The following is a 25,220-nucleotide window of genomic DNA, read 5'->3' as shown; positions in this document are numbered from 1 at the left end:
CCTCCGAAAGGCATGTGCCTGGTCACTGGCCCGGAACCTTAGTGGCAGCCCCGTTCACTACCCTCCTTTCTCCGTGTATGTGTTCAAACGTCTACTAACGCTTACATGGCGAGCGCGGTATTAGGTGCAAGGCACAGCCTCCACCGTGAAGGAGATTCAGATCTTGAGGGAGTATTCGCTCACCCCAACTGCACCCAACTCAACCGTGGGACCTGCTGGGCTCCGTGCTTGAGTGCCAACCCCCAAATCCTGAAATTATGGGAAAAGTATGTCTCTGTTAGTCATAGATCTGTCTATCTTCAAGTCCATTCGTTTACAGTTCATTTATATAATGAGTTCAGAAAATTATTTTTAAACTAAGATTAAACTCTATTTTTGTGGTTTTCTTTTAAGGTATTGGTGTGTTAGTTACAGACTCTCCCCCACACAGGGCAACCAGATAGCTCAGCCACCAACTGTGACCCATTATTCCTGGAGTTAGCAAGGTGAAGAGCCAAGATGAACGGATTCCAGACTTTAATATTCAAGCAAGAATAAATAGACCATTATGCTTCCTTTGCTAAACTGAATATAGAGAATTTTATGGTCAAAACCACTGTCAATTGTATTTCCCTTTTTTCCTTCTTTTCTTTTTCTTTCTTTTTTTTTTTTTTTGACGTCAAGGAATTTTTAGTGAAGCGTTGTTTTCATCTCTTTCTGAATCCAAGTGAAATCCACATCTTTTGCATGTTTCCTGCATTACAGTTTTATTGTGTGCGTGGAAATCAATATTCTAGAAACATGCACAAGTGCACACATTAAAATGAACATGACTTCATTTATTTCCATGATTAGACATTCAAATAAAAGTGCTTGGGTGTCTGTTTTCATATTCATAGGTCGAGATCCGTACATCAGAGGTATTTGTATAAGTGACACTTTTATTACATTCATTTCATTTGCAATATGATAGTGGATCATAAATATGTTACTTTTATGCCACCAAATCTGATTTGTAGCACTTGGCCCTCACAAGGAGAATACTTGATATTTTATGGAGCACCTTGCGTCCAAGAAGCGCTTTGCAGACATCAGGCCCGGTTCTCCCAGGTGTGTAAATCACCCTTGTGACCCTTTGGATGCCCCACCTGCTTTATCAGCCTGCTGGCTCATGCTTCCGGGGGTGGAGAGTGGTTCGTGAATGCCCTGCAGGCCCGGAGATGGTGATGAGACCTTTAATTTCTGGAAGAAAGAGGCTCAGGTGAGCTCTGTGTTGCACACAAAGGCCCTGATGGCTGACGAAACTCCACAGTGAGTCACATGTTCACCTTGTCCTTCACAAGGCAGCTTTTGAGCCCCCACTGGGGGCCAGACACTGTATTGGGCCCTGAGGAAAGAGAGACAAAATATGACCTTTGCCTTCTAGGTATTCAGGCTGGGAGGTGAGGGCTGTGTGGAATGGTAATGGGGCTTGGAATGGGGCTCTGATGCAGAGGTGACGGTATGTGTCCCCTCCATCCCATTCCCCATGCCTTCCCAGGGACGCACTGTGCCTGAAAGCAGCCTGTCCATGCCCAGATCCGTCACAGGTGTGTTGGTGTGCCTGCCAGCCAGCATCACCTCCGTGGGGCTGGAAGAGGAAGCCGGCCACCAGCAGCACAGGCTGCCTTTGGGGCCAAGCATCAGTTGTACAGCCCAGACCACCACCCCCCAGGCTCCCCACCCACCTTCCCATCCGTCCTCTCAACGCACCTCCCCTTTCTCCAGCATCAGCCTTCCCATCCTGGATCGGCACCCCCGCCCCTGCATGCACACACCAATAATACACGTACAGCGTCCTTCTCGGCACTCACCGTGTGGTGGGATCGCAAGTGTGCGTGACATGCCAGAGCACACCTCCCTTCAGAGGGAAGGCCCCAGGGCCAGGTGTTCTGAGTTCAGATCCCCACTACGTCATTTACAGGATGCACGGCCTTGGGCAGGCGAGCGAGCTTTCTGTGCCTCGATTTTCTCGTCTGCAAAACAGGCATAATAAGGGTACTTCCCTCTCAGGTTGTTGAATGGCCGAATATGAACAGAAGGCTTCTACAAGGGCCCCGTTGCTGCTCGGTAGCTGTAATGAGCATTTCCAGTATTAGAACACCACCCCAGTGTGAGTCACAGCACACAGCATAATAGCGACGCCGGTATTGTTATTGTATGATTACTGCCTGTCTCTCCCCGTAAGTGAGTTCCACAGCAGCAGCGACTGTCTGTGTGGCTCAGCGTCGCTTCATCCCCGCAGCAGATGGTACATACTAGATGCTCAAAAAATATCCGAATGAGTGAATGGACAGACAACGAAGGAACAAACGCATCCATCTGCTCGTTTGGGGCCGCTCCCGGGCGGCTTCCTCAGAAACATCACTGCCACTTGCAGCCGTGAGCTTCACAGTGAAGTCCACAAACCTGCCGTGTTCCGGTCCACCATTTCCACGTGGGAGGGCCTGAAATTCTCCCTCCTGTATGACCAGCCTGCAGAAGCCTTTGCAGTAGACGCACCGCTTCCCACCTAGCGGGGCATCCACACGTCTCTGGGAGGGGGCTGCTGCCTTCGGGGAGTCTCCGAGAGGGGCCGGGTCCCCTGGGATGGTGGTGGAGCCCCGGCCCCCTAGCAGCACCTGTGTCACCCCCTGCCCCACGCTGGTCCCCTGCAAGGGGGCAAGCTCCTGCCCTGCCCCAGATGCTGCTGGCCGTGAGTCCCCCGCGGCTGGACCGAGCCGCCATACCCAGGCCCTCGTGGTGTCCCGCGCCTGGCCCAGGTACCGCGTCTGCCATCCACGGCCGTTTGCAGCCGTTGAGCAAAGCAGTTGTTGAAGCCATGTGTTTGGAACACTCATCCATCTGCTTCTGACCCTTTACGTAATTGGGGCGTTATCACGGGGGGGGCGGGGGCATGGCATCCTGCCATTGCTGAGGAGTCCCGATAGTCCCGGGAGTCCTTTGATCGTGGAGACAGTAGGAGAGGCGCTCTGCCTTGGGAGGGCAGGCGCTGTCTGGAAGGGAGCCCGAGGTGACACACTGGTTCCCTGGCAGCCAGTCAGCTGCTAAGTGTGCTCGGAGTTCGGGTCTCAAAGCACAGAAGATGGAGCTCTGGCTTTACAGCTGTTAGTTTTGCAAATGGTGGGTGCTGTCTGCACAATCCAACCGAGGGCCCCCACTCAGTGCCCTGCTTCATACGGCTCACCGGGGTCCCCTTCCCGCCTGACCTCACCTGTCCCTTTCTGGCTTGGCGTAGATGCTCAGTGGGGGGCGCTCCCACCTCACAGGTAACCTCTGGGGCTGTGTTTTCTCACATGAGTTTTCCAGGTAATTTGCCAGGCGGCTGCGGGTGGATGGGGGACAGAGAAGCAGAACGCTTAGAAGTGCGGACTCAGGCCCTCCAGACCTGCCTGGGGATGGGATTCTGGGTAATGGTGTGCGTGCATGCGGTTCCTCCCTCTGCTTTTCTGTTACATCCCACTGAGATCTTGGCTTGACCACTTTCAGACAGGGGGATCTTGGGCCTCCAGCTTTGAGAGTATAGAAGTGGAATTTTAAAGCCTACCTCATCTGGTTCACTGTGGAATTTAGGGAATTAGAATTCTTCTATTGCTTATGGTGATGGCTGGCCCTTGCCAAACAATCAATAAGTGGTATTACTATTACTGCTGTGTTAAGTGGTCAAAGGTGCATCTTGGTTTCTGATTCTGGTCGGAGCAATTCCTAGCGTTCAGTGGCTTGCGGCCTCCCTCAGGGGTCTGGGTTTTTGTTTTTCTGATGGTAAGGTATAATTCACATAGCGTAACATTCATCCCTTTAAAGTAGTCAGTTCAGCAGTTTGTAGGATGTTCACGAGGTTCCACAGCCATTACCACTGTCTAATTCCAGAACATTTTCATCATTTCATCTCCCTACAAAGAAACCCCATGCCAATTAGCAGTCACCTCCTATCTTCCACGCGCCGCAGCCCTTGGCGACCACCAGTCTGCCTTCTGTCTATGAATCTGCTTTCTCTGAACATCCCACAAATAGAATCTTTTGTGACTGGCTTCTTTCACGGAGCATGATGTTGTCAGGGTTCCTCCATGTTGTCACGTGTGTAGTACTTCACTCCTTGTATGGCCAAGACTGTTCCATTGCGTGGATACGCCACATTTGGGTACCCATTCATCAGTTGGTGGGCATGTGGGTTATTTCCACTTTGGGGCTGTTCTGAATATTGCCACTGGGAACACGGGTGTACACGTTCTACATGAACATTTATTTTCTGTTCTCTTGGGTGGACCCAGGAATGGGATTGCTGGCTCATATGGTAACTCTATGTTTAACTTTTCAAGGAACTGCCAGACAATTTTCCTCGGGGCTCTATTCTAGAAGGACCCTCACTGCTTACATACAACTTTTGTGTTAACTAACAAAGAGGGTCATGCACAGGAGCCAGGAAAGGAGGGGTCAGCTAACGTGTGCTGAGAACCCCCAGTGCTCTCACACAGGCTTCCGGCCACAGCCTCCCCTCACGGACCCAGACTCTGTCCTAGAGGAGAGCCACCAGGGCATCTCTGCGACCATGCGCTTCCCTCTTCCACTCTCACGGTCCCTCCTTTGCTGACTGTGTTCTTTGCTTTCTAACTGCTTTCGACCATATGCTGCCCTCACCCCACATCCTGCCTCTGCTAGGAATGGTCTGGGCACTTGGCCAATCTGCCCTGGAAAGGAATACATTGGAGGCTTGAGTTACTTCATGCTGTCTTTGCCCGCTCACCTTAGATCTGGAAGTGTTCTGAGCCAAAGAACAGTGTCACTTCAGAGTCCTAGGGGGAGAAAATCATCTGGAGAGGTATTGTTTTCTTCTCAAACATGTCCGCTCCCTTAGGAATGAGTGAGTCCAAGGGAAGAAAGCACTTGGCAACTGTGTAAACCTTCTTTGGTCTATCTGATGCTCAGTTTGTTCATCTGTAAAATGAGTTTAAAATTACCTACCTGATAAGGGGATTAAGTGAGATACTGTGGACACAGTTCCCAGTACAATGCTTAAGATACTCAAGAAACGTGAATATTCTCACAGACCGCCCTCCCGCCTGGTCAGGTGTCAGTGACTTACACAGACACTGGGTTTGTTCACTACCATGTATTCCCAGCTATTTCCTTGCACCTTCCTGCCCTCCGCATGCCTGCCTTTTACTCTGCCCTCAGCTCCTGCCCTGGGCAGAGCCTCGGGATCCTCGCAGTGTAGACCCAGGGAGCTGCGAGTTCTCAGATCAACCCTGGGTGCTCTCAGGAAGGCAACGCAGGCCAAATCCTCTTAGGGCAGATCGGATTATGACCTGGGTCATTTTGCAACACAGATTCCCGGGTCATGGAGGTGTCATACACGGCCAGGTGGCATCCAGCCTGGCAACCCCTGGGTCCCCAGGACAGGCTTGCGTGGTCTAGTTTTACCTGTTGGCCTCTCTGGGTTTCAGTTTCCTTCCCCAGGAGATCCTCACCAGGGGCCAGAGCTTTGCATTACACTCAGTTTGAAGTCATCTGAGAGCTCTGTGCTGTGAGGGGAAGCATGGGCTTCCACCGCCCCGAGCCCAGGGGCCTGACTCTGCCTGGCACCAAGCTCAGCAGAGGCAAAGACACACACCTACTGAGGGGCCAGTGGGCTGGACGAGATGCGGAGTCGAGCAGTTACAGATAACTAAGCGAATATTGAATGGACAAGTCGTTTTTCAGGCCATGGGCTCATGATGCATAAATTGTTATTTCAAAATAACTTTTTAGGGGCGCCTGGGTGGCTCAGTCAGTTAAGCGTGTGCCTTCGGTTCAGGTCATGATCCCGGGGTCCTGGGATCGAGCCCTGCATCGAGCTCCCTGCTCAATGGGGAGCCTGCTTCCCCCTCTCCCTCTACCTGCTGCTCCCCCTGCTTGTGCTCTCTCTCTCTGTCAAATAAATAAAATCTTTAAAGAAAATAAAAACTAAAATAAAAATAACTTTTTATAACAGTAGTATTTTATTTATACTTTATAATGTATATAATATGTAATATATATAAATAATAATAAAAGATTACATAACTAATACCAACAGCCTAGGAAGCAGAAAAGCATAAAGGGGCAAAAATCATCATCCCGTCAGCTTTAAGATGAATCTCTTCAAAAGTGTCAGTTAATTCGGAAAACTAAGAAACAGCAAAAACCAGAAGGCTTAGCCAGGAATCACGAATTATGACGCAACAAAGGTTTTATTCAGCAATGTGTCTCCCAGGCCGAAGTGGTTCCCTTGTAATGCCTCGTGAGCCATCCCCTCTGCAACCAGGGGGCATGTGCTTGGAAAAATCATCTCTTTGAGGACCAGTCCACATAGAAAGCCCAAGCAAACAGAGGCTCTCAGCCTTCTGGGTGAGCCTCACCTCTCTTTAAGAGTGGGTTGGCAGGGCGCCTGGGTGGCTCAGTCATTAAGCGTCTGCCTTCGGCTCAGGTCGTCATCCCAGGGTCCTGGGATCGAGTCCCACATCGGGCTCCCTCCTCGGAGGGAAGCCTGCTCTCCCTCTCCCACTCCTGCTGCTTGTGTTCCTGCTCTTGCTATCTCTGTCTCTGTCAAATAAATAAATAAAATCTTTAAAAAAAAAAAAAGAAAGAGTGGGTTGGCAGGTGCACACGCAGAAAGGCAAACCTTTCTCTCTGCCTGGCCCTTCTGGCCGCCAAACCTCTCTGCTCGGGAGATGTCTTTATGGCATCTTTTCCCACTGTTCCTGTTCCAAGTGTCAAGTGAGACCAGGCAGCATCAGGAAATGGAAACTTCCAGCTCAGGCGGTGCAGCCCTGGCCACTAGTGACCCCTAATTTGCCTTCTCTCTCCTTTCCAGCTGTCAGGAATGATAGGAACAAGAAGAAGAAGGAGCCTTCGAAGCAGGAATGCACGGAAAGCTATGAAATGACGGCTGAGCTGGACGATCTCACAGAGAAGATCCGCAAAGCCCACCAGGAAACCTTCCCCTCCCTCTGCCAGCTGGGTAAATACACCACGGTAAGAGACGCTTCCGAGCCAGGCTGCGGGCCCTCGCGTCCAGGCCCGCTCCCTTCTTCCCTGTCCCCTGGCCCCGGACCCGGAGGGGGCACCCACCCACATTTGGCCCAGGACATATGTGTGGGCTGAGTGGGGCTCCGCAATGGCCACCTCCCTCCACGTGGCAGTCTTCGGACAGTCCCTAAGTAGGATGGCTGTTTCCTCTGATCCACTCAGGCATGCGTGTGTTCACTCAAGAACCCCAAACTGAGCACTCATTATGCGCCTGGCCATGTGCAAGGCGCTGGTGGCGTGAGTGAATAAGCTAAGGTTGCTGCTCGCAAGGATGTACAGTCTGGTGAGGGAGATAGGTGAAACCAGTGAGGTGTTTCAGGAGTCATGACAGACACGTGTACAGAGCCCAGTGGAGACCTGGAGGGTACGCGGGGCAGTGTTTTCAAAACACCCATCCAGATGTAAGGTCCAACCGACATTATGGGGGCCCTCCCCTGGGCCAGAGTCCCGCTTGAGAGAGGAGGTCAAACCCCTGAGCCAGGACTGGGAAAAACACAGGCGTGACTCCTTCCTGGGGAGGCAGGAGGTCCTGCCGTGCTCCCCAGAGCTCCGTGAGAAATGGCTTTCACCACGGGTAGAAATAAAGAGAGAAGGTAGGAGGGAGAAAATGTGGGATCAAGGGTTGGTGGTGTATGTTGACTGGTCTGGGATATGTTGCTGGAGACACATGAGGTACTTCAATTTTTTAAACTGGTTTTTGCATGTATTATGTCCGCTGACGTCAGTTCGCTGTGGGTGGCACACAGTAGGCACTCAGTACATGTTGAATGAATGAATGAATGAATGACTCTAACTAGAATGCTCTTCTGGCCTCCTTAAGTAGCTTATGTTGCTTGCCTAAGATGCTGGTAAATGTACCTTTAAAATAATCCAAATTATCACATTGGCTGGTTTGGTGCCTTGCGTGCTAGAAAAAGAATAGGATGAAAGCTCCTGAAGATTCAGAGACAAAGTGTTGATGCCAAAAGGAGGAGGACAGTGAGCACCGGGGCTGGGAAGCTGCTGGGGAAGGGGGGGCGGTGCTTGCCTGCAGGCTCTGACTCAGTCGGTTTGGTGGTGCTGGGGGGCGGGGCTGAGGAGGTGGGGGGCATTTCTAACAAGCTTCCTGGTTATGCCACTGAGGCTGGGCAGCAGACTGCACTTACGGAGCAGGCGCCGTGACCTGGACTTTGAGTAGCCAGACCCAGGATGACCTTCTGGGGCCCAGCCAGGCCCTTGGTGTCAAGGAGAACAAGAGACATCGGCGTGCTTCCCCCACCCATGTGGGAAGCTGTTGACCTACCCTGCCAGGCTGAGGGGAGGGCTTGCTTCAGTGGACAGGCCCCCACTGAGCTTGGTAACCACTAGCCCAGAGCAGGACAAGGCTGGACACCATAAAGGAGCTTTTATTTTAACCCAGAAGGTAAAGCAGGTCCGTGAACCAAGAGGCGGTGGAGGGTAATGCCTTTTATCAAGAGCAAGGGCGCTAGAAGCAGATGAACATGTTTTAACTCCTGCTCAGCCACCAATCAGCCAGGTGACTGAGTGCAAGTTATTAACTTTGCCCAGCCTCCTTTTTCCCATCTGTAGAATGGGGATGATATAAAATGGTTAGACAAACAATTCATGAGAAGCTTCTGTGATGGGACCTGGAAATACCTACACGACAGTGATGTGGCAGGTGCACCATCCACCATGTATCCGTTCACTTGGTGTGAACTGATACTCCGGGGGCCTGGCCCCGTGCCAGGTGCATCAGACACTACGGAGACGTAAGATGATTAATAACCAGTGCCAAGGAGCTTATCATTTATTCCTTTTAGAAATACTTATGATTGCCAACTGTTCCAGGCACTGTTTGGGACTAAGTATCAAGGCACATGCATCCTGACCTAAGAAATCAGGAAATCAACTGTGAGGATGGGCCCAGGGGAAAGGACAGAAAGAGGTGAGGGGAAGGGTGGGACTGTGTTGGGAGTGAGTGGGAAGTGAGAAACAGCTTTGCAGGGGCGCCTGGGGCGCTCAGTCAGTTAAGTGTCTGACTCTTGATTGCAGCTCCGGTCATGATCTCAGGGTCGTGAGATCAAGCCCCACGTCAGGCTCTCCACTCAGTGGAGGTGGGGAGTCTGCTTGAGATTCTTTCTCTCCGCCTCCTTCTCCCCTCCCCCTGCACTTGCTCTCTCTAAAATAAATAAATCTTTAAAAAAGGGAAGGAGAAAGAAAGGAAGAAAGAAAAGGAAAGAAAGAAAGAAAAGAAAAAAGAAAGCCTTGCAGTCTTAAACACTGACTGAGGAATTTGTATTTTAATCTGTAAATACTGGAGAGCAAGAGACAGTTTGCAATCAGAAGTCTTTATTATTGTAATCACCATTATTATTACAGCTAGTATTTATTGAGCATTTACTATGTACCAGGGACCATTCTAAATATTCATTCTTTGACTCCCTACAAGGATGTTATAAAGCGGGTGTTGTTGCTTCCATATTACAGATGCGTAAACTGGGGTGTGGAAAAGCCAAATAACGTGCCCCATGTCTCATAGCCAGTAAGTGGAACTTGAACATGAACAGTCTGAGTCCAGGGACAGCCCTTTCAGCCACACCATACCCAGGATACATCAAGGGGGTGGTTGACAAGGCAGAATGGAAGCAGGAGACATTGGGCATCTGGTTAGGAGGGCAGGACTGTTATCCAGGACTAAATCAAACCGTGAGCTTCAGAAAGGCAGAGTCAAAGAGAACAGTCAAAGTAGGGAGGGCTTCCTGGAAGTGGAAGCTTTGGAGCCAGGTCATGAGGTGAGACACATTTTATGACAATCCCTGGGATCATTTGCTACGGTATCAGGGGTCTCCTCTCCTCTTCCCCAGGTGGGGCTTCCTTAGTGTGGCCGAGGCATTCCGCCAGGCCCTGACTCACCTCGTAACCAGATGAAATGGTGTCCACGATACTCCAGGGGAGGGCTGGGCAAACCCAAGGTATAGCCTTGCGTCCACCTCGCATGCACACCCTGGTGTGGCCTGACTTCCTACAGGGCCTGGGACCAAAATGCTCCTTCAGGACGGACCTCCCCCTGTTAGTCAACACAGCTCCTGCCCACCCCAAAAGGCAGCCAGGGACTCTGGCCAGCCTCACCGGGGCCTCCACTGCCCTCTCTTCCCCCAGCCATCCCTCGGAACCCGGTAGCCTCTCCTTTTGGATTCTCATTATACCACAGGGCTGATTCCATCTGTCTCTAGGCCAGTGAGGCTGCCTGCCCAGCCCTCCCAGAGAATGCAGCAGGGACTGGCTGGGCCCCACCCGTTCCATGGCTCACACTGCAAGTCCCGAGGACCTGACCTGGGACTTTCGCTGGCTGCCAGAGCTGCTTGGCTCATGTGTGGGGCACTGATACTCCTGGGGGAGCCCCCACCCAAGAACAAAAAGCTGGTGGGTGAGTGCCCCAGCTTCGTTGCCCCTGCAGAGGATACCTTCTCTCAACCATTTCCCGGGGGGCCCCAGCAAGAGGAGCCCAGGTGCCCACAGGGATGGTCTTTCCTGGCTGCCTTCCCTTCCAGGACCTCCTCCCCACCCCTCCTCCAGTGCTTCCTGGGACCTCTTCCCTTCTTGCACTTCTTTGCGCGTGCGCGCTGGTGCACGCACATGTGAGTGGGGGAGGGGCAAAAGGAGAGAATCTCCAGCAGACTCCCCACTAAGCATGGAGCTCGATGCGGGGCTCAATCTCATGACCCATGACATCATGACCTGAGCTGAAACCAAGAGTCAGACATTTAACAGACTGCGCCACGTAGGCGCCCCCATCTGCGCCTCTTTTGCTCCAACAGGGAACATGGAGATAGAGTTTTCACTCTCTGGAGAATGATCCTCAGCTATAGGGTAGCCGACCTCCTTCCAGAAGCACACTGCCCATTTGTGGGATCGAGGCGGCTCTGATACAGTCTCTCATCTGGCTTTTCTCTTTATTTCTACACTGTATACAGATCTAGCTCAGTTTTTATTGTAAGCAACTTGAAATCCTTTCTGGAAGTAGGTGGGGGTATAAATAAATAACGGCAGCCAGAACACATTCTCAGCAAGCTCTTAGTTCCGAGTTGAGCTTTTTTTTTTTTTTTTTTTTTAAATAGAGCTTTTTTTAGACAGGCAGTTGCTTCCACTGCAAGGAAACTTCCTGCCATCTTCACTAGCCTGGCCTCCCTGTCAGATGCCTTTGGAATAAGTGGGCAGAGAGGAATTAAAAAGGCAGCTAGCCGCCCACCTACAGACTTTTGAAGAGTAGTTCCCTTTTCTTTTCTAGTTAGGGTAGATCTGGGACACATGGCCCAGCCCGCGGAGACAGCAAGACTGGGTGGGGAAGCAGGAACGTATCCCCCACGGCCCTCCACACCCAGGCCTGGGCAGGGCGCTCACCTCCAAACTTCAGAGCTAGACTCTGTGGGAAGGGTCCTAACCAGTGACCTCCAGGTTGGCAACCAGGAGGCGTGGGAGCGGTATTCCACAGGGAAAGTGGAAAGCAAGGCAGCGGCTATTTACAGATGAGTCTCCAAAACAGAATAAAGCAGCAAACCAGAGGAAGCAGCATCCCAGCTCTGAGGATATTTACTCTGCTTCCAGATGTCACACCCCAGCAACTGCATCGTTTGGGTTTGGGGGCTTCATAGACCTAGGGTCAAATCCTAAATCCTGCCTGTGCTACTTAAGATTGCATGATCTGGGACTTGTCAGAGGAGCCACGGCCCCCTGCTCTGTAGCATGGGGTTTGCGTGGTACCCACGTCTTGGGGTTTCTGGAAGGGTTAAGTGAAACAACTGTGTCAGAGCTCCTTGTACAGTTTCTGGTGGAGAGATGTACAAAAGGGGAGGTCTCCTCTTGGTTGTGCTATGAACACCGTGTCGTTTTTTCCAGCCACGCTCACAGGTTCTGGAAAAGTAAAGTGGCAGGTGGGCAAGCGAGGCAGTCTCCAGGCAGCGCGACCCCAGCCTGGGCTGTTCGCTCCCGCATCCCGCTGCTCTGCCGTGTGCGGGCTCTTCATCACTTTGCAAAGCTTGATGGGACATAAGCTACCCTCCGAGGGGCTCGTGAAGTTGAGCTATGGAGATTTAAGGAGCCCTTAATCTACTCAGAAAAATGACCACCAACAGAATCATTAAACCTCCAAAAGACTTTCCAGGAAACGAGTGCTTTAGAAAAGGAAGGATATTGTGAGCAGTTCCGGCCATTGCGGACTTGGCTTTCATTCTAGAAAACTAACACTGGGATCAGCCAGAGAATCAGAACCTGACACTCAGGAGGTCGGCCTCCCAGGAGAGACACACCTGGTGGCAGGGGGGCGGGGGTGGGGGATGGGGGGGCGTCATGAGGCCTGAGTTCTAATCTCCACTCTTCCGCCTCGCAGTTGGCTGACCTTGAACCGGTTCTTATCTTTTGTGATAAGAGCCTGTTTCCTGCCAGTAAACATACCTGCCCTGCCTGTATCATATAGACTGTTCTTTTCATTTTCCAGCACACATTTTCTGTATCCCTACTGTATTCATCTGCTCATGCTGCCATCACAAAGTACCACAGACCAGGTGGGTGGCTTCAGTCAACAGCAATTTATTGTCTCACGGGTCCGGAAGCTGGAAGCCCAGTATGAAGCTGTCAGTAGGGCCGTGCTCTCTCTGGTGGCTCTAGGGAAGAATCCTTCCTTGCCTCTTCTAGCTTCTGATGTTGGGGGCAATTATTGGCACTCCTCGGCTTGTGGAAGCATGGTTCCAATCCTCTGTCGTCACATGGCCTTCTCCTATGTGTTTCTGTGTCATCCTCTCTCCACTCATGTCCGTCTCTGTCCAGATTTCCCTTTATAAGGGCACCAGTCATATTAAAATGAGTCCTGCCTAATGACCTCATTTTAAGTTGATAATCTGTGGTAAGACCCCATTTCCAAATAAGGTCACATTCTGAAGTTACTGGGGATTAGGACCTCAACATATCTTTTGCAGTGGCAGTGGGGGGATGGGTACAAGGTTCAACCCATAACACCTGCTGAGCGCGGAATTGGAGTGCACGGACATTTACCCTTCCATGCTTGCAGCTCTTCTGTGAAGTCGGGCTGAAAATCAAATGTTGTCACATGTTTTGTGAGCTTTTAGAAGCCTCTGGCAGTACACATCACAAGTCTTTGGCTTTTAGTGAAAAATGCCCTCTAGGCACTGGGCTACGTTCCTCGGTTCTTACTGGCTGGTGGAAAAAGGAAAAGACCTTTTCGGTCAAGGGAAGAGCATGAGCATGGCATGGAGTTTGGCAGAGGAGGGACTGGACGCAGAGCCCAAGGAGATAGGTCAGGGCTAGCTGGTGGGGCCTTTGTGAGCTGGCATAAGGTATGTGAACATTAGCCACAGAGAGCCAAGTGAGGTTTCTAGACAGGAGAGGCAGTGCCAAGAGGGTGAGCCCTGGCTGCCCTGTGCCTGGCCAGAGGCTTTGGCAGGTGAGCAGGGCAGGGCCTTGCCTCATTCTTAGAGGTGCCCACGGAGTTGCCATCAGTGGTCTTTCAGAGCAGCTGAGACCACCCCAAAATCTAGCATCTCCTGGACATCCTCTGGAACACTGATCTACACCCTCCAGCTGGTATATTCCAAAGGCTATCCCCCTGCACTCCGGCCAAGGTCCCTGAATCTCTGAGATCACCAGCAATGAAGGGGCTGCAGCTGTCCAGAGGGGCCCTTCCAGTCTCATGTATTGGTCCCAGAATCTTAGGCAATGGGGGTGCAAGAGCACCCCTAAAACATTACCTTCAGGGATATTGTGCTTGCTTTTAGCCAGACTTCCCGGAAACTCTTGGAGAGGTCCTTCGAGACCCTTGTTACTTCCCCCTTCCCATTGCCCATGGCCCATTGCTCAGAACCCTCTCCATCCATGGGCTGCTCCATGCCTTTAAGACGGTGCCTGTCTTTCCAGCCATAGTTGCAGGATGGCTGCCCAGCTGCCTTTCCCCACCTGTTGGAAGCATCTGGTTCTACGGAGAATGCTAAAAGTGTGCTGGGGCCTCCCATGCCTCCCTCCTCCCACTGATGGACGGACCCCAGCTGGTAAATTCCTAAGGCCGTGTTGTCACAGTGCCTGGATACATGTTTGTTGACCACAGAGAGATGCTGGCCTGGCACATAATGTTCTCTTCATAATGATGCCGGGGATCACGAGGTGCCCCAGGAGCGAGAGGGTAGGTGACAGGGTGTAATGGCGGGGACTGTGGCCACTGTGGCCGCACCGCCTCCTGTGAATCCTGTGCCCTCACCTCACAGCTGAGCGTCTTGCACGACTGACTGCCCTTCTCTGGGCCTCAGCCTCCACCCCAGCCAGATGGGAGGAGAACAGCCCCTCCCGGCGGAGGGTGCCGTGAGAATTCAAGGGAGCTGGTTGCAAAGCCCTCAGAAGGGGGCCTGCCCCCTGGGATTGTGGCCCGGACACGTGTGCCACGAGACATGGAACGTGGATGACAGGAGCGGTCTGCAAACACGACTCTGAAAGGGCATCAGCCTGTCCAGGTGGTCGAGGGGCAGATTCAGGCCTAGGGAAGGAGGCACCCGGCAGATGGACCCAGGATTCCCTGGGAAACCCAACCCCTTATTGTTGGGAAGAGTTTGGGTTTCCTCCCTAGCTGAAAAGGAGCCACGAGCAGCCCTGTTTCAACCACTGTAGTATCCAGCAGCTGCCACAGACAGGAACTTCAAAATCACCCATGATTCTGTCTCCATTTATGGGTCTTGTTCCACAAGTAGGGCAGTCGGAAAAGGGAATCCCCTTTGCATCACAAAAATGGCCAATATCACTGGATTTCCTAGCACGGTTGGGCTGTGCTTCCCCGAACGGCGGCCCCGGGGTGGAGCCCTCCCGGGGCCCCCGCCGCACTGCACCGTGGGAGGGCGGAGTGGGGCGCCCGCCTGGAGAGGGGCTCCCACCCCCTGAGGAGAAGCGGGGGAGGGAGGGCGAGAGTTGAGGAGGGCCTGCCTCTCCCCCATGGCCGTGCTGCTCCTCAGCCCTCAGCCACCCCAGCCTCTCACTGTCCTTCTCCCTCAGTCTCAGAAGTGCTGCCAAAAACCCACACTTCCCTCCGTGCGCCCCGAGCCCGCCTCCATTACCAACCCAAACAAGCAGAGCTGTCCGTTTGCTGCAGCTAGTGGATAATATATAAGCCATTTTAAACCTCATGCCTATGAATCGAGCAACCAGGGTAATAAAACACCAGGTTATTTTGTGTTTTATTAACTGCCTCTTCCCTTCGGTTTGCATAATAGTGAGTTAGATTTACATGCCGTTAAGATGGCTGTGCATTATTTTTAATAGAAGGTACGACAGGCTTCTCTCTCGCAGCCCAATGTGTGATGAAGTAACCTCATATGATGCAGATGGAGGTTTCATTCACACTCGCTGGGTCGGGCCAATGTCTTTTTTTCCAGATGGATACTCCATTGTAAAATGATTTCCCGCCGTAAGCTCGCCTCTCTGTCCCTCTCTTCTGTGTCATCTTCCTACAAACTGGATAAACTGCCTATTAAATTTAATTACAGCCCGAATGGCTGCACATCTTGATCTTCTGTTCCCCAGAGTGTACTGTATTCCACCAAGGTCCTTGAGGAAGGAATACAATCAATCTGGAGGAGGCATGCCCACCTTCTGCAGAAGGTGCTGCGGGAGGCGCCGATGGCACCCACCTTTTGAAGGCCTTCTGTGGCATCCCTTCTGCAAACTCCTTTCCGGCTTTCCTCCCCAGCATTCAAAATGAAAGCTAGTTTTATAGACTCGCCGGGCTGATTTTCACTGAGGTGAGGAACTAAAGCTATGCGTCTGGGATACACAGTTCCCTTTGCTGAGCTGTTTACATTTGTCAGAGGCCTAAACACCAGGCCCCAGGAACCTCGCCTTTCACTCACTGGGTGGTTGGGCTCTGCCCGCCTCCAGAGGCAGCAGAGACCCTCCTGAGCAGGCCCAGACCACAGCAGGGAGAGCCTCATCCTAAGAATAGTCGTCGTCCTGAGACATCTGGAATCAAGCAAGGACTTGGGGGAACTTCATTCCTCATCAATTCATTGAACAAATACTTATTGAGCCCCTGCATGTAGGTGGACGGAACAGCCCGTGCAAAGACCCGGAGGCAGGTGCATGCCCACTTGTTCACAGATGGCAAGAGACCCGTGAGGCTGGGCTGGAGTGAGCTGGGGGCGAGTGGGAAGACAGGGAGCCAGAGAGTAGCGGCCGGATCTGGGAGGGCCTCGCAGGCCTTTGGTCTGAGATGAGAAATCATTGGCGATGTTGAGCAGTACGGTGATTTGCTCTGACTTTTGTTTTAAAGGGATCCCTATATTCCTTTGATAAGAATAGACTGGAAGGCGGCCAGAGTGGAATGAGGGAAGCCAGTGAGGAGGCTGTTGCAGTAATCCAGGCAGGTGGTGATGGTGGCTCAGACCAGGAGGGTGTGGTGGCGGCGGGACCTCCTCTCTAACTCCTAACAGTTTTTTGGAGGGAGGATGTGACATTGTCAGACCTAAACTCTCTCAGCTATAACTGTTCATCAGTCCGAATTCTTCCTGCTATGAGCGAGAGGAACCCAAACTCAAATAACTTAGACTTTTTCCAAAAAGTCATGGTGTGGATCAGGCATGGCTGGATCCAGCATTTCAGTATCATCAGGACAGAACCACTCTCCCTCTCTCTTTCCATGACTCACCTCAGCTTTCCTCTGAGTTGGCTTCATTTTTAAGGCCTTCTCCACCTGGTAGCCCCGGAAAACTTCTGGCAGCCCACACTGATGGCTTTGCTTCTCCAGTTGTTCCATCCAAAGTCTCAGACATGAGCTTCACGGGCCTGCTGTCAGGCACCTGCTCTTTTCTGAACCGATCCCTGTGGCCAGGAGGAGGGCCTGTTGTGATTAAGCAGACCAGAGTCAAGCGTCCTCCCTGCATTCAAGGGAGTTAGGCAGCCCCACCCAAACCCCAAGGGCTCAGAGGGAGGGAGGGTGCAGTCCTCCAAAGGATTCCAGAGGCAGGAGAGAAGGATGGCAAAAAGGCAAGAATACAAGATAGTCATTCAACTGCATTCACACCAGAGATTCTGCTCTGGAGATTAGAGAAAGAGAAAAAAGAAAACAAAAACCCCCCAAAAAACCACTTTCTTGGGTATGTTGTAGTCTAGTCCTCGCCAAAAGCTGAGACCTTCAGTAATTTCTGGCAAGTTCTTAGTGGTGTCCTATTTCCTGTGTGTACTGTGAGCATCCTCCTTACTGATTAAATGAGGAAAGCTAGTTTGAGGCTTGTAATGGGCCATGGAGTGGGGACCCGAATGGGGACTTTGCTGGCCATGCTCCCTCTGCTCATGGGGACAGAGGAGAAGATGACCACTGCTGGTGTCGGAACCCTGTGGCGGTGCCGTGGGCAAGGAGGGGTGCTGAGGAAAGAGATCCAACACTGACTAAACCCCTAGAACACACCACGCACCATTTGTACCCTGGGATCCCACTTCATCTCCCCCGCAGCCTTTGAGGGCAGGTGGCACATATCCCTCTTTACAAATGGGGAGACTGAGGCAGTGCTTACTGTAGGGCACCCCTGTCAGCTGGATCAGGTCGACCTGGGACCCACTTGCAGCCGCTCGATGGCAAGTTAGCTCGCGTCGCTGAGATGGGCTTTCCGCGTCTTAGGCTGCAGCTAAGAAGAGCTAGCCCGGTCTTGGCTGGGTGGGGCTGGGTGAGGTCCTGAGCCCGGCCGGATAGGGCCTGCCGTGGCAAGTCCCAGACAGCAGCAGGCGCTTTCCCTGCCAGGCTGGAGGCGTGTCTGGTGTGCTCGGCTGTCACACCCCAGCCCCTGGCTGTGTGCCCGCGGGTCAAGAAACCTTCATGGAACAGAGGGAGGAGAGAGGGGACGAATGAGTGAGTGAATGAAAGAATGCAAATGCATGAGGGGATCCGGCCAGTAGGTGGCAGCAGGTGGACTGAAATCTGCTAATGTCACAGGGGTGCCGAGGAAGGGTTCCCCCTGATTGATTCTCTGGCTCCCAGAAGCTAAGGGCTCCTGCGGCAACCTGGGCTTCCGGGTCCAGGACAAAAGCCGCGGACCGGCGAGAGGGCCGGGCCCTCCCTGGAGGAGCGGCTGTGTTAGACCCGCAGCAGGCTGCGCCGTCCCGCTGCGTCATCCCGCCGCCCGTGGCCCGGGGCCGCCCGGCGTTGGGACCAGGGGCACCCAAGAAACATGCAGGTGGCCATCCCAACTCTGGGGTCGCCTAGAGACTCCGCACTCCGTGCTGTCATTGTAGCCTTTTGTTTTCATTCACACTGTCCCTTTTTTACCCTTTATCTTTGCTATGAACAATTGTGAACGTAATGTGGAAGCGGAGAGAATAGACTAGCGCACACCAGGATCGCTCCCCAGCCGGTCCTGTTTCTTCCTCCCGCCGCTATCACACTCTCTCCCCGTCATATATTCTTTGGAAGTAAATTACAAATGTGTTATTTGGCCTGTAAATATGTTGATGTTCTCAATGAATGATAGGAACTTCCGCCAACACTGAGAACAGCAATGTTTTCATTACAGAAAATTCACATCACAAACACCTTAATATCTCACATTCCCACTTGTCTCACATGTGTCAGTTTCTTTAGTTTATTTGAATCAGAATTCAGATAAGGTCTACACCTTGTAACTGTAAGTCTCCTATTTTTTTTTTTTTTTTAGTCCCCTCCTGTGCCTCTGTCCCTACTGATCTGCTCTCTCTCCCTATAGTTTTGCTGTTTTCAGAATGTCCTATAAATTGGGTCGTTCTGTGTGCAGGCTTTCATGTCTGCCACCTTTCACTTGGCATGATGCTTCTGAGGCTCATCCATGTTGCGGGCTGTGTCTGTGATCCCTTTGCTGTTACTCTTGGCCAGCATTTCGTTGCACAGGTGCCACGGATTTATCCATTTACAGGTTAATAAGCATTTAGGTTGAGTTGCTTTTAGTCTATAGGTTTCTCTTTCCATTTCTTGTTATGCCCTTGCAATGTATTTGTTGAAGAGACCCAATTCATTGGTTTGATGGAGGCTCTAGCCTTCTGGATGGTGACAGTTGCATCCCCCGTGGTGTAGCTTACCATGTTCCTCTGTCTCTTGGATTTCCTGCAGTTCGATCTAGAAGCCCACTCTCATTCTGCTTTGACCATTTCATAGGTGCGGGGGTGTGATTCCATAACATCGCCTCTTCTTAAGATTTTAGCAACCACTGATGGTCAGTGCCTAGAGCCAGTAATTCATCAGGGCTCTAATATGGTGACTCCTTATGCCATCATTTCTTCACGTATTAGCTGGAGTAATCACATAAAGAGAAACCCCCTTTATCTGCTACTTGACGATCCAATGGTTCAGGGATATGATATTGAGCATTTTTAAAAGAATCCAAGCTAAACACCCAGCCACCCCAGTAGGAAGCTCCCTGGTCATTTTCGTAGAAAATGCACCGAGTTCCTCATCTTCTGTCGAGCTTTTCAGAAACTACCCCTGACAGTGTTTTCTCTCCCTCTTAGAATTCCAGTGCTGACCACCGAGTCCGACTGGACCTGGGCCTCTGGGACAAATTCAGTGAACTGGCCACCAAGTGCATTATTAAGATTGTGGAGTTTGCTAAACGTCTGCCAGGCTTCACCGGCTTGACCATTGCAGACCAAATCACCCTGCTGAAGGCTGCCTGCCTGGACATTCTGGTATGTGCCCTTCTGAACTCTTAGTTGGGGATTGGGTTGGGGGGGGGGGGCGGATGGAGATGCTTTGAAGACCTCCAGAGGCTTTGGTCTCCCCAGCCTCTCCTCCTGCCACTTCCATTGCACACTGAACCCCATCCTCCCTGCCTGAATCTCGGTTCCACCGCCAGAGGCTCAGAGACCCCCTGGGTTGGGCAGAACCTCCTCTCTTCTTGACGTGGTGTGGGAACCCTCACTGCATGATCTTGGGGAAGGACCTAGCCTGTCTCAGTCACAGGCTTGCTTGCTCCCCAAAAACCCCTTCTGTGGGCCAGTCCTGTAAATCTTTGAAAGGCCGTCAGGCTTCTCCAGGCTAAACCCACTGGAGGTGGCTCATGGTGCCCTGGTTCTGTCCTCTGACCTCACACCAGCTCTATCAGTGGCCTCAGGAAAATCACTTCCTTTCATAGACTTCAGTGTCTCCATCTGTGCAAACGTAATGGATCCCTGCTGCCTCTTTCCCCTCTTCTGTTCTCACGCTGTGGCTTCTAGGGCCCAACAGAGGGTAAGGACGCTGTCCTGGATGCCTTCCCTCCCTCTCCCTGGTGGGGACCTCAGGGATGGTGTGATTAATTCTGTCTGGGTTGGTTTCCTTGGGTGGGGAAGCAGCTCCCATTAGAGGTGACAGGGATGTACCCTGCCTCGGGGTGGGGGGTTGGTGTATGCTGATGGGCCTCTGGAGGAAGTGGGAGGGGAAGCTGGCCCCCAGCAGTGCATCAGAAAATAAGGTAAAATTGGCTTTTGTGGTGCTTTAAAAGTGTAGATTTTTCTTTTTATTACATCTTTCATAGCCTTGTGTATGAACAATTCTACAAAGCAAATATAGTTACCCACTGTAATTAAACACACAGTCCTGCTCAGGAGGAGAGGACCCCATATGAGGCAGTTGTGCAGGGAGCTTGAATGTTTACGTGTCTTTCTGCTCACTGGTTGGATCTTAGGAGGAGTGGCAATGAGTTACTCAGTAACCTACAAGTGCCAGGGATCCTGAGAATATAAATGGTATTTTTTCATCTCATAAAATCAGAGGGTCTGGGATGAACCCAGGGACATTGAGAAAAATGAAACCTCAAAGCAGCATTCACCTGTCACCTACCCACACCCTATAGCATCTACAAACATCAGCTCATTTGAGCCTCACACAGCTCAGTGAGCTGGCTGGGGATGGAGATTCAGCCCATTTTACAGATGAGGAGCTGGAGACTGGTGAGTCACCTGGGTCAGGTGAATGCTGGAACCAAACCCCAAGACCCACATCTTTCTATTCCAGAAGCCATGAGAGGATTAGAAGCATAAACAGGGGATGGTGTTAGGTGGGCCCTGGGCAGAGAACCAGCCAGGCCATCAGATATTAATAGAGGCCCCCTGAGCAAATCAATAACAATGTTAATAATGAGCTACTGGAATAATTCACAACAAAGCCTGGGCTTCCTTATCCTTTCTCACAAGTGCTTAGCACTCAGGTGAATTTCACCTCAGCCTCAAGACACCCCCAAGATATGAGTAGAGACTGGAGTTATCAGCACATGGTGAATGGTGCCCCGGAGGCCTAGAGTGGCTGAGGGAGCTGTGAGGTGGCCCCAGGAGGTTGGTGTCTGCACCAGGCCGTGTGGTGGAGTTCTGACTCCTTGCATCACGCAGCCACCCAGCAGGGCCTGGAGCCTTCCTGACGTTTGGGATCTGACTTTGGTTCTTTGCTTGTTTCTTAGTCCTCCTCTTGTCTGGCTGTCAAGTGGTGACAGTGTGGGATTCCTTCAACTCCAGCCCTTTGGGAAAGACAAAATGAGAAGGAGGCTTTGAGATCCTCCAGGGAAGCATCTTGTTTCCACAACACCCCATGCTTTCAGGGTCAGGGTGTTTAGATCCCCCCTTAAAATCTCCTTGCCACCTCCGGCTGTCTTTCCACATCCCACACTTACAGTGCAACCCAAGCGCTCCTCTGGTTTGCCCATGGATCTAAGAAGCAGCCCTTAGCCCCTTGGTGGAATGGGGTAGAACAGAACCAATTTCTGTGACCTTGGTCAAGTTATTTAACCTCTCCCAGTCTCAGTTTACCTATCTATCCAACAGGAATATAAATCAGTAAGGCATTAACTAAAGTAATTCTTTAAATGGGCTTAAATACAGTCGTGGGTATAAACATGGAACATGTAGTAGATGCTCAGGCAGTGGTGTTGAGATCAGGGACACAGCTGTCATAAGCATCCTCGGACGATTCCGGACCCTGAGACAGGAGTCAGGAAACTCTGTCAACCACTGTGTTCTGGCTTCATAGGCTTGAGGGGCTGGGGCTGGGATGCAGTAGGCACAGGAGGAAAAAACTCTACTCGGGGAAGGGCAGAGACCTCCAGTCATATGAAATGTAGCAGAAGGAGTACTTATTTGGCCCCAGATAAGAGCTCATTTCCAAGAATTTGTAGCAAAGGCAATTAATCACAAGAGCCTGAAAAATGCACAGCTTCAAAGAGCATCTTTTGGATGAGAATATCAACTGGCTGAGCCATTTAGAAGAATCTTCTTATCAAAGCCATTGATGTATGGATAGAGTGAGACAGACCCAAAGGACAGACAGACACAGGCTGAAGTTGTTGTGAGCCCCTAGAAAGGACAGTTAGAGTTGTCCCAAGGGTCGGCAGCTCTGGCCCAGCACCTCGCATTCACAGCCACCAACGCGTCGTGTTGCATGTGCCCTGAGACAGGCCTTCGTTCCCGCGCGCACGGCTGCCTGCTGGGGCTGGGACTGGGGTGGCAAGTTACGGTCCGAGGGGAGAGCATGCCCTTCGCCTGCGCTCCCTCCACACCACCCTCCAGAAGGATTTCCGGTCCCGGTGTCTTTCTGGTGAGGACCCCTTGGTGTGGAGTCCCCAGCCAGGCTTCCCTCGGAGCCGGGAACCGGCTGCGAGCTTCACGATTTCCCACAGGGGTCAAGTAGCCGAAAGGTCTCTCTCAAGATGGGCCAAATCTTCAAAAGCATTGTGCATAGAAGTTTATGTTCCGTCCCTCACCCCAGAGCTGTGGCACCCTAGGTTTGTGGTCAGGACAAGAAAGGGAGCCCCCGAGAGTGGTCCCCTCACCTGGGCTCACGGTCTCCTCCTTGTTTACTCCCCTTTATCTTCCCTATCCTGTTTCTTCTCCTCCTCCCCCTCAGCTGTCTCTTCTCTGCAGGTAACTAGGATCAAGTCTCTCTCAACTTAAAAATCATAAAAAACAACCCTTGGGGCTGTCTGACCTTCTGTTTGCTCTCCCCTGCTCCTCCCTGCTGACTCCCTTCCCTCTCCACTCTCCCTTTTACAAATACTCACTGAGGACCCGCCGTGCGCCAGGAGCTATTCTAGGCTCTGGGAAGACACAGCAGTGAACAAGCCAGACAAAAATGCCTACCCTCATGGAGCTGCCCTTCCACTGGGGATAGATGGATAATAAGCAGATGAATAGGCAGGGTCTTACAGGCCACAAAGAAAAATAGGGGCAGGATCCAGTCCAGGAGCATGACTGAGGTGGGCATGGCTTGGTTTCTGTCACATGTTTGGGGAAGCAGGTGGCCTTTGAAGAGACCTGAATGAAAAGTATAGCTGGAACAGTAAAAGACAGTCGTCAGGGAGGTGTACAAGGGAGGGCGACCTGGAGAGTGTAGTTCAAAGGCCCTGGGGCAGGGAGGCTCTGGCAGGCTGAGGAATAGTGAGGAGGTGAATGTGCCCGGAGGTGAGCAGGAGGGCCTGGGCCTGAGAGGACGTGGGCGCAAGATCACAGGTAGATTTTCCATCCTCGGTGTCAGGAGGACTCACTGGGCTTGACTGGAGGTGTGTGCCACGGTCAGGCTTTTCTTTTCACCGTTCATTTGTCTCATGCAGCATGCATAAATATTGGTTGAGGGAAGAAGTCACACACACAGTCATTGGGCACTTCCTCTGTGGGGGCATTTGATGGCAGGGAGGAGAGGCGAGGCCTTGACCTTCCAGACTCTGCAGTCTGGCCCTGTCGCCCACCCTGGGCTGCTCCCACCTTTACCACAGGCCTGTCTCCCAGGCACCAGCGCGGCCCCGCACCCATCCAGCTCCCCCTGGCTCGCCCAGGGCTTGATGGAAGTCACACGTGTGGGCTCTGAAGCCAGCTTGCCTGGGCTGCGAACCCGATGCTGCTGCTTACTAGCTGTGCTAGTTGGGAAAACTCCTCCCCCTCTCTCAGCCTCAGTTTCCCCCTACTGAAAACGAAGGTGATTATAGAAGCTTCCTTTTTAGGGTCTGGAGAGAATGAAATGACTAGTCCACAGGGGGTGTGGACAGAGTCTGGCACATAGTAGGCTTCAGTCACTTCGCATTTTATGAGGCCCCCCTGCGCCCTCCAGGGATTTTGTTCACTCCATCTTGCAGACGAGGCAGCCACAGCCCAAGTGGAAGCCAGAGGCCCAGAGGGCTCCCGCAGGGGGTTATTTTATCTAGATGCCCTCCCCCCCTTTCTCCCTGGCCAATTCCTCCTCTCAGCTGAAATGCCACCCCCTCAGAACAGCCTTTCCTGACCGGCCACCCAGTTCCTAGCCGCTCCCCCCGCCCCCGTCTCTCTCGCTGTGCCGAACACACACATGGTCACAGAACTGTGTCACCGTGTCTTCTGCGCCCGACTGGCAGCTCGGCGTGGGCCGGGGGCTGGGGGTGGTCGCGGAGGCAGGGGCCAGGCGCACCGGAGGCCTTCAGGGACTATTCGGGAATGAATGGATGAGCAAACGAATGAGCGATCAGAATTGGAATTCCAGAATATGGGCCGCCCTGGGAGTGCTGCATCTGGGTGGGTTCCAGCGGGAGGTAGCGGGGGGCCTTCCCTGCAGGCCACTCGGGGCCCTCCTGGGTTCTGGCGCCCGCCACCCCCGCTGTCCTGCGGAAACCTTGCTCTGGTGACGCAGACGTGACTGCCCCGGGTGGCTTCACAGCATGATTCGTGGCTCCTGGGGTTCTGGGGACCGCGTGGCTCTGCAGCTGTGGGGGGCCGTCCCCCTGTGAGCCCGTCCTGCCCCTGCCGGAGGCTCAGCGGAGACCGGACCCAACTTGAAGAGGAGCGGGCTCTGCCTCGGAGCCCACAGCCTCAGTTCAGGCTGCAGTCGTGAGGGGTCCCATGTCTCTGAAACCCAGCCTCCTCACCCCTGGGTGCGGAGTGGTTGCCCTGGTTGTCACCGGAGGTCACCAGGAGGCAGCCCGTGTAGGGGTTAAGGGGATGCGGGCTCTAGAGCCAGACTCCCTGGGTTCAAATCCCAGCTCTGCCATGTGGAAGCTGTGTGAACTGGGGAGGGTATGTGACCTCCCTGAGCCTCAGTTACCTGCTCAGTGAGATGGGTAGAAGAGTAGCTCCTCGCTCATAAGGCTGTCGGGATGATTAATTAGGTTAATGCAGGTGTAACACTTAGCACAGTACCTGGCACATAGTCAGTGCTCCTTCAAATTAGCGTGGGG

General features: G+C 52.4%; 1 protein-coding gene across 6 annotated transcripts in view; it reads left to right on the top strand.

The window, feature by feature from the left end:
• RARB (retinoic acid receptor beta) overlaps window positions 1-25,220 on the top strand; it is a 703,788-nt gene that overhangs the window by 667,391 nt on the left and 11,177 nt on the right. For all 6 annotated transcript variants that reach the window (XM_081825597.1, XM_081825600.1, XM_081825618.1 and 3 more), the window contains 2 exons: window positions 6,851-7,011; window positions 19,567-19,743. In XM_081825597.1, the coding sequence (XP_081681723.1) occupies window positions 6,851-7,011; window positions 19,567-19,743 (338 nt within the window). The remainder of the gene's footprint in view (window positions 1-6,850; window positions 7,012-19,566; window positions 19,744-25,220) is intronic.

Source organism: Leptonychotes weddellii, chromosome 1 (genome assembly GCF_054177405.1).
Source record: "Leptonychotes weddellii isolate Sample4059 chromosome 1, ASM5417740v2, whole genome shotgun sequence".
NCBI lineage: Eukaryota > Metazoa > Chordata > Mammalia > Carnivora > Phocidae > Leptonychotes > Leptonychotes weddellii.
This window is presented reverse-complemented; position numbering and strand designations above follow the sequence as displayed.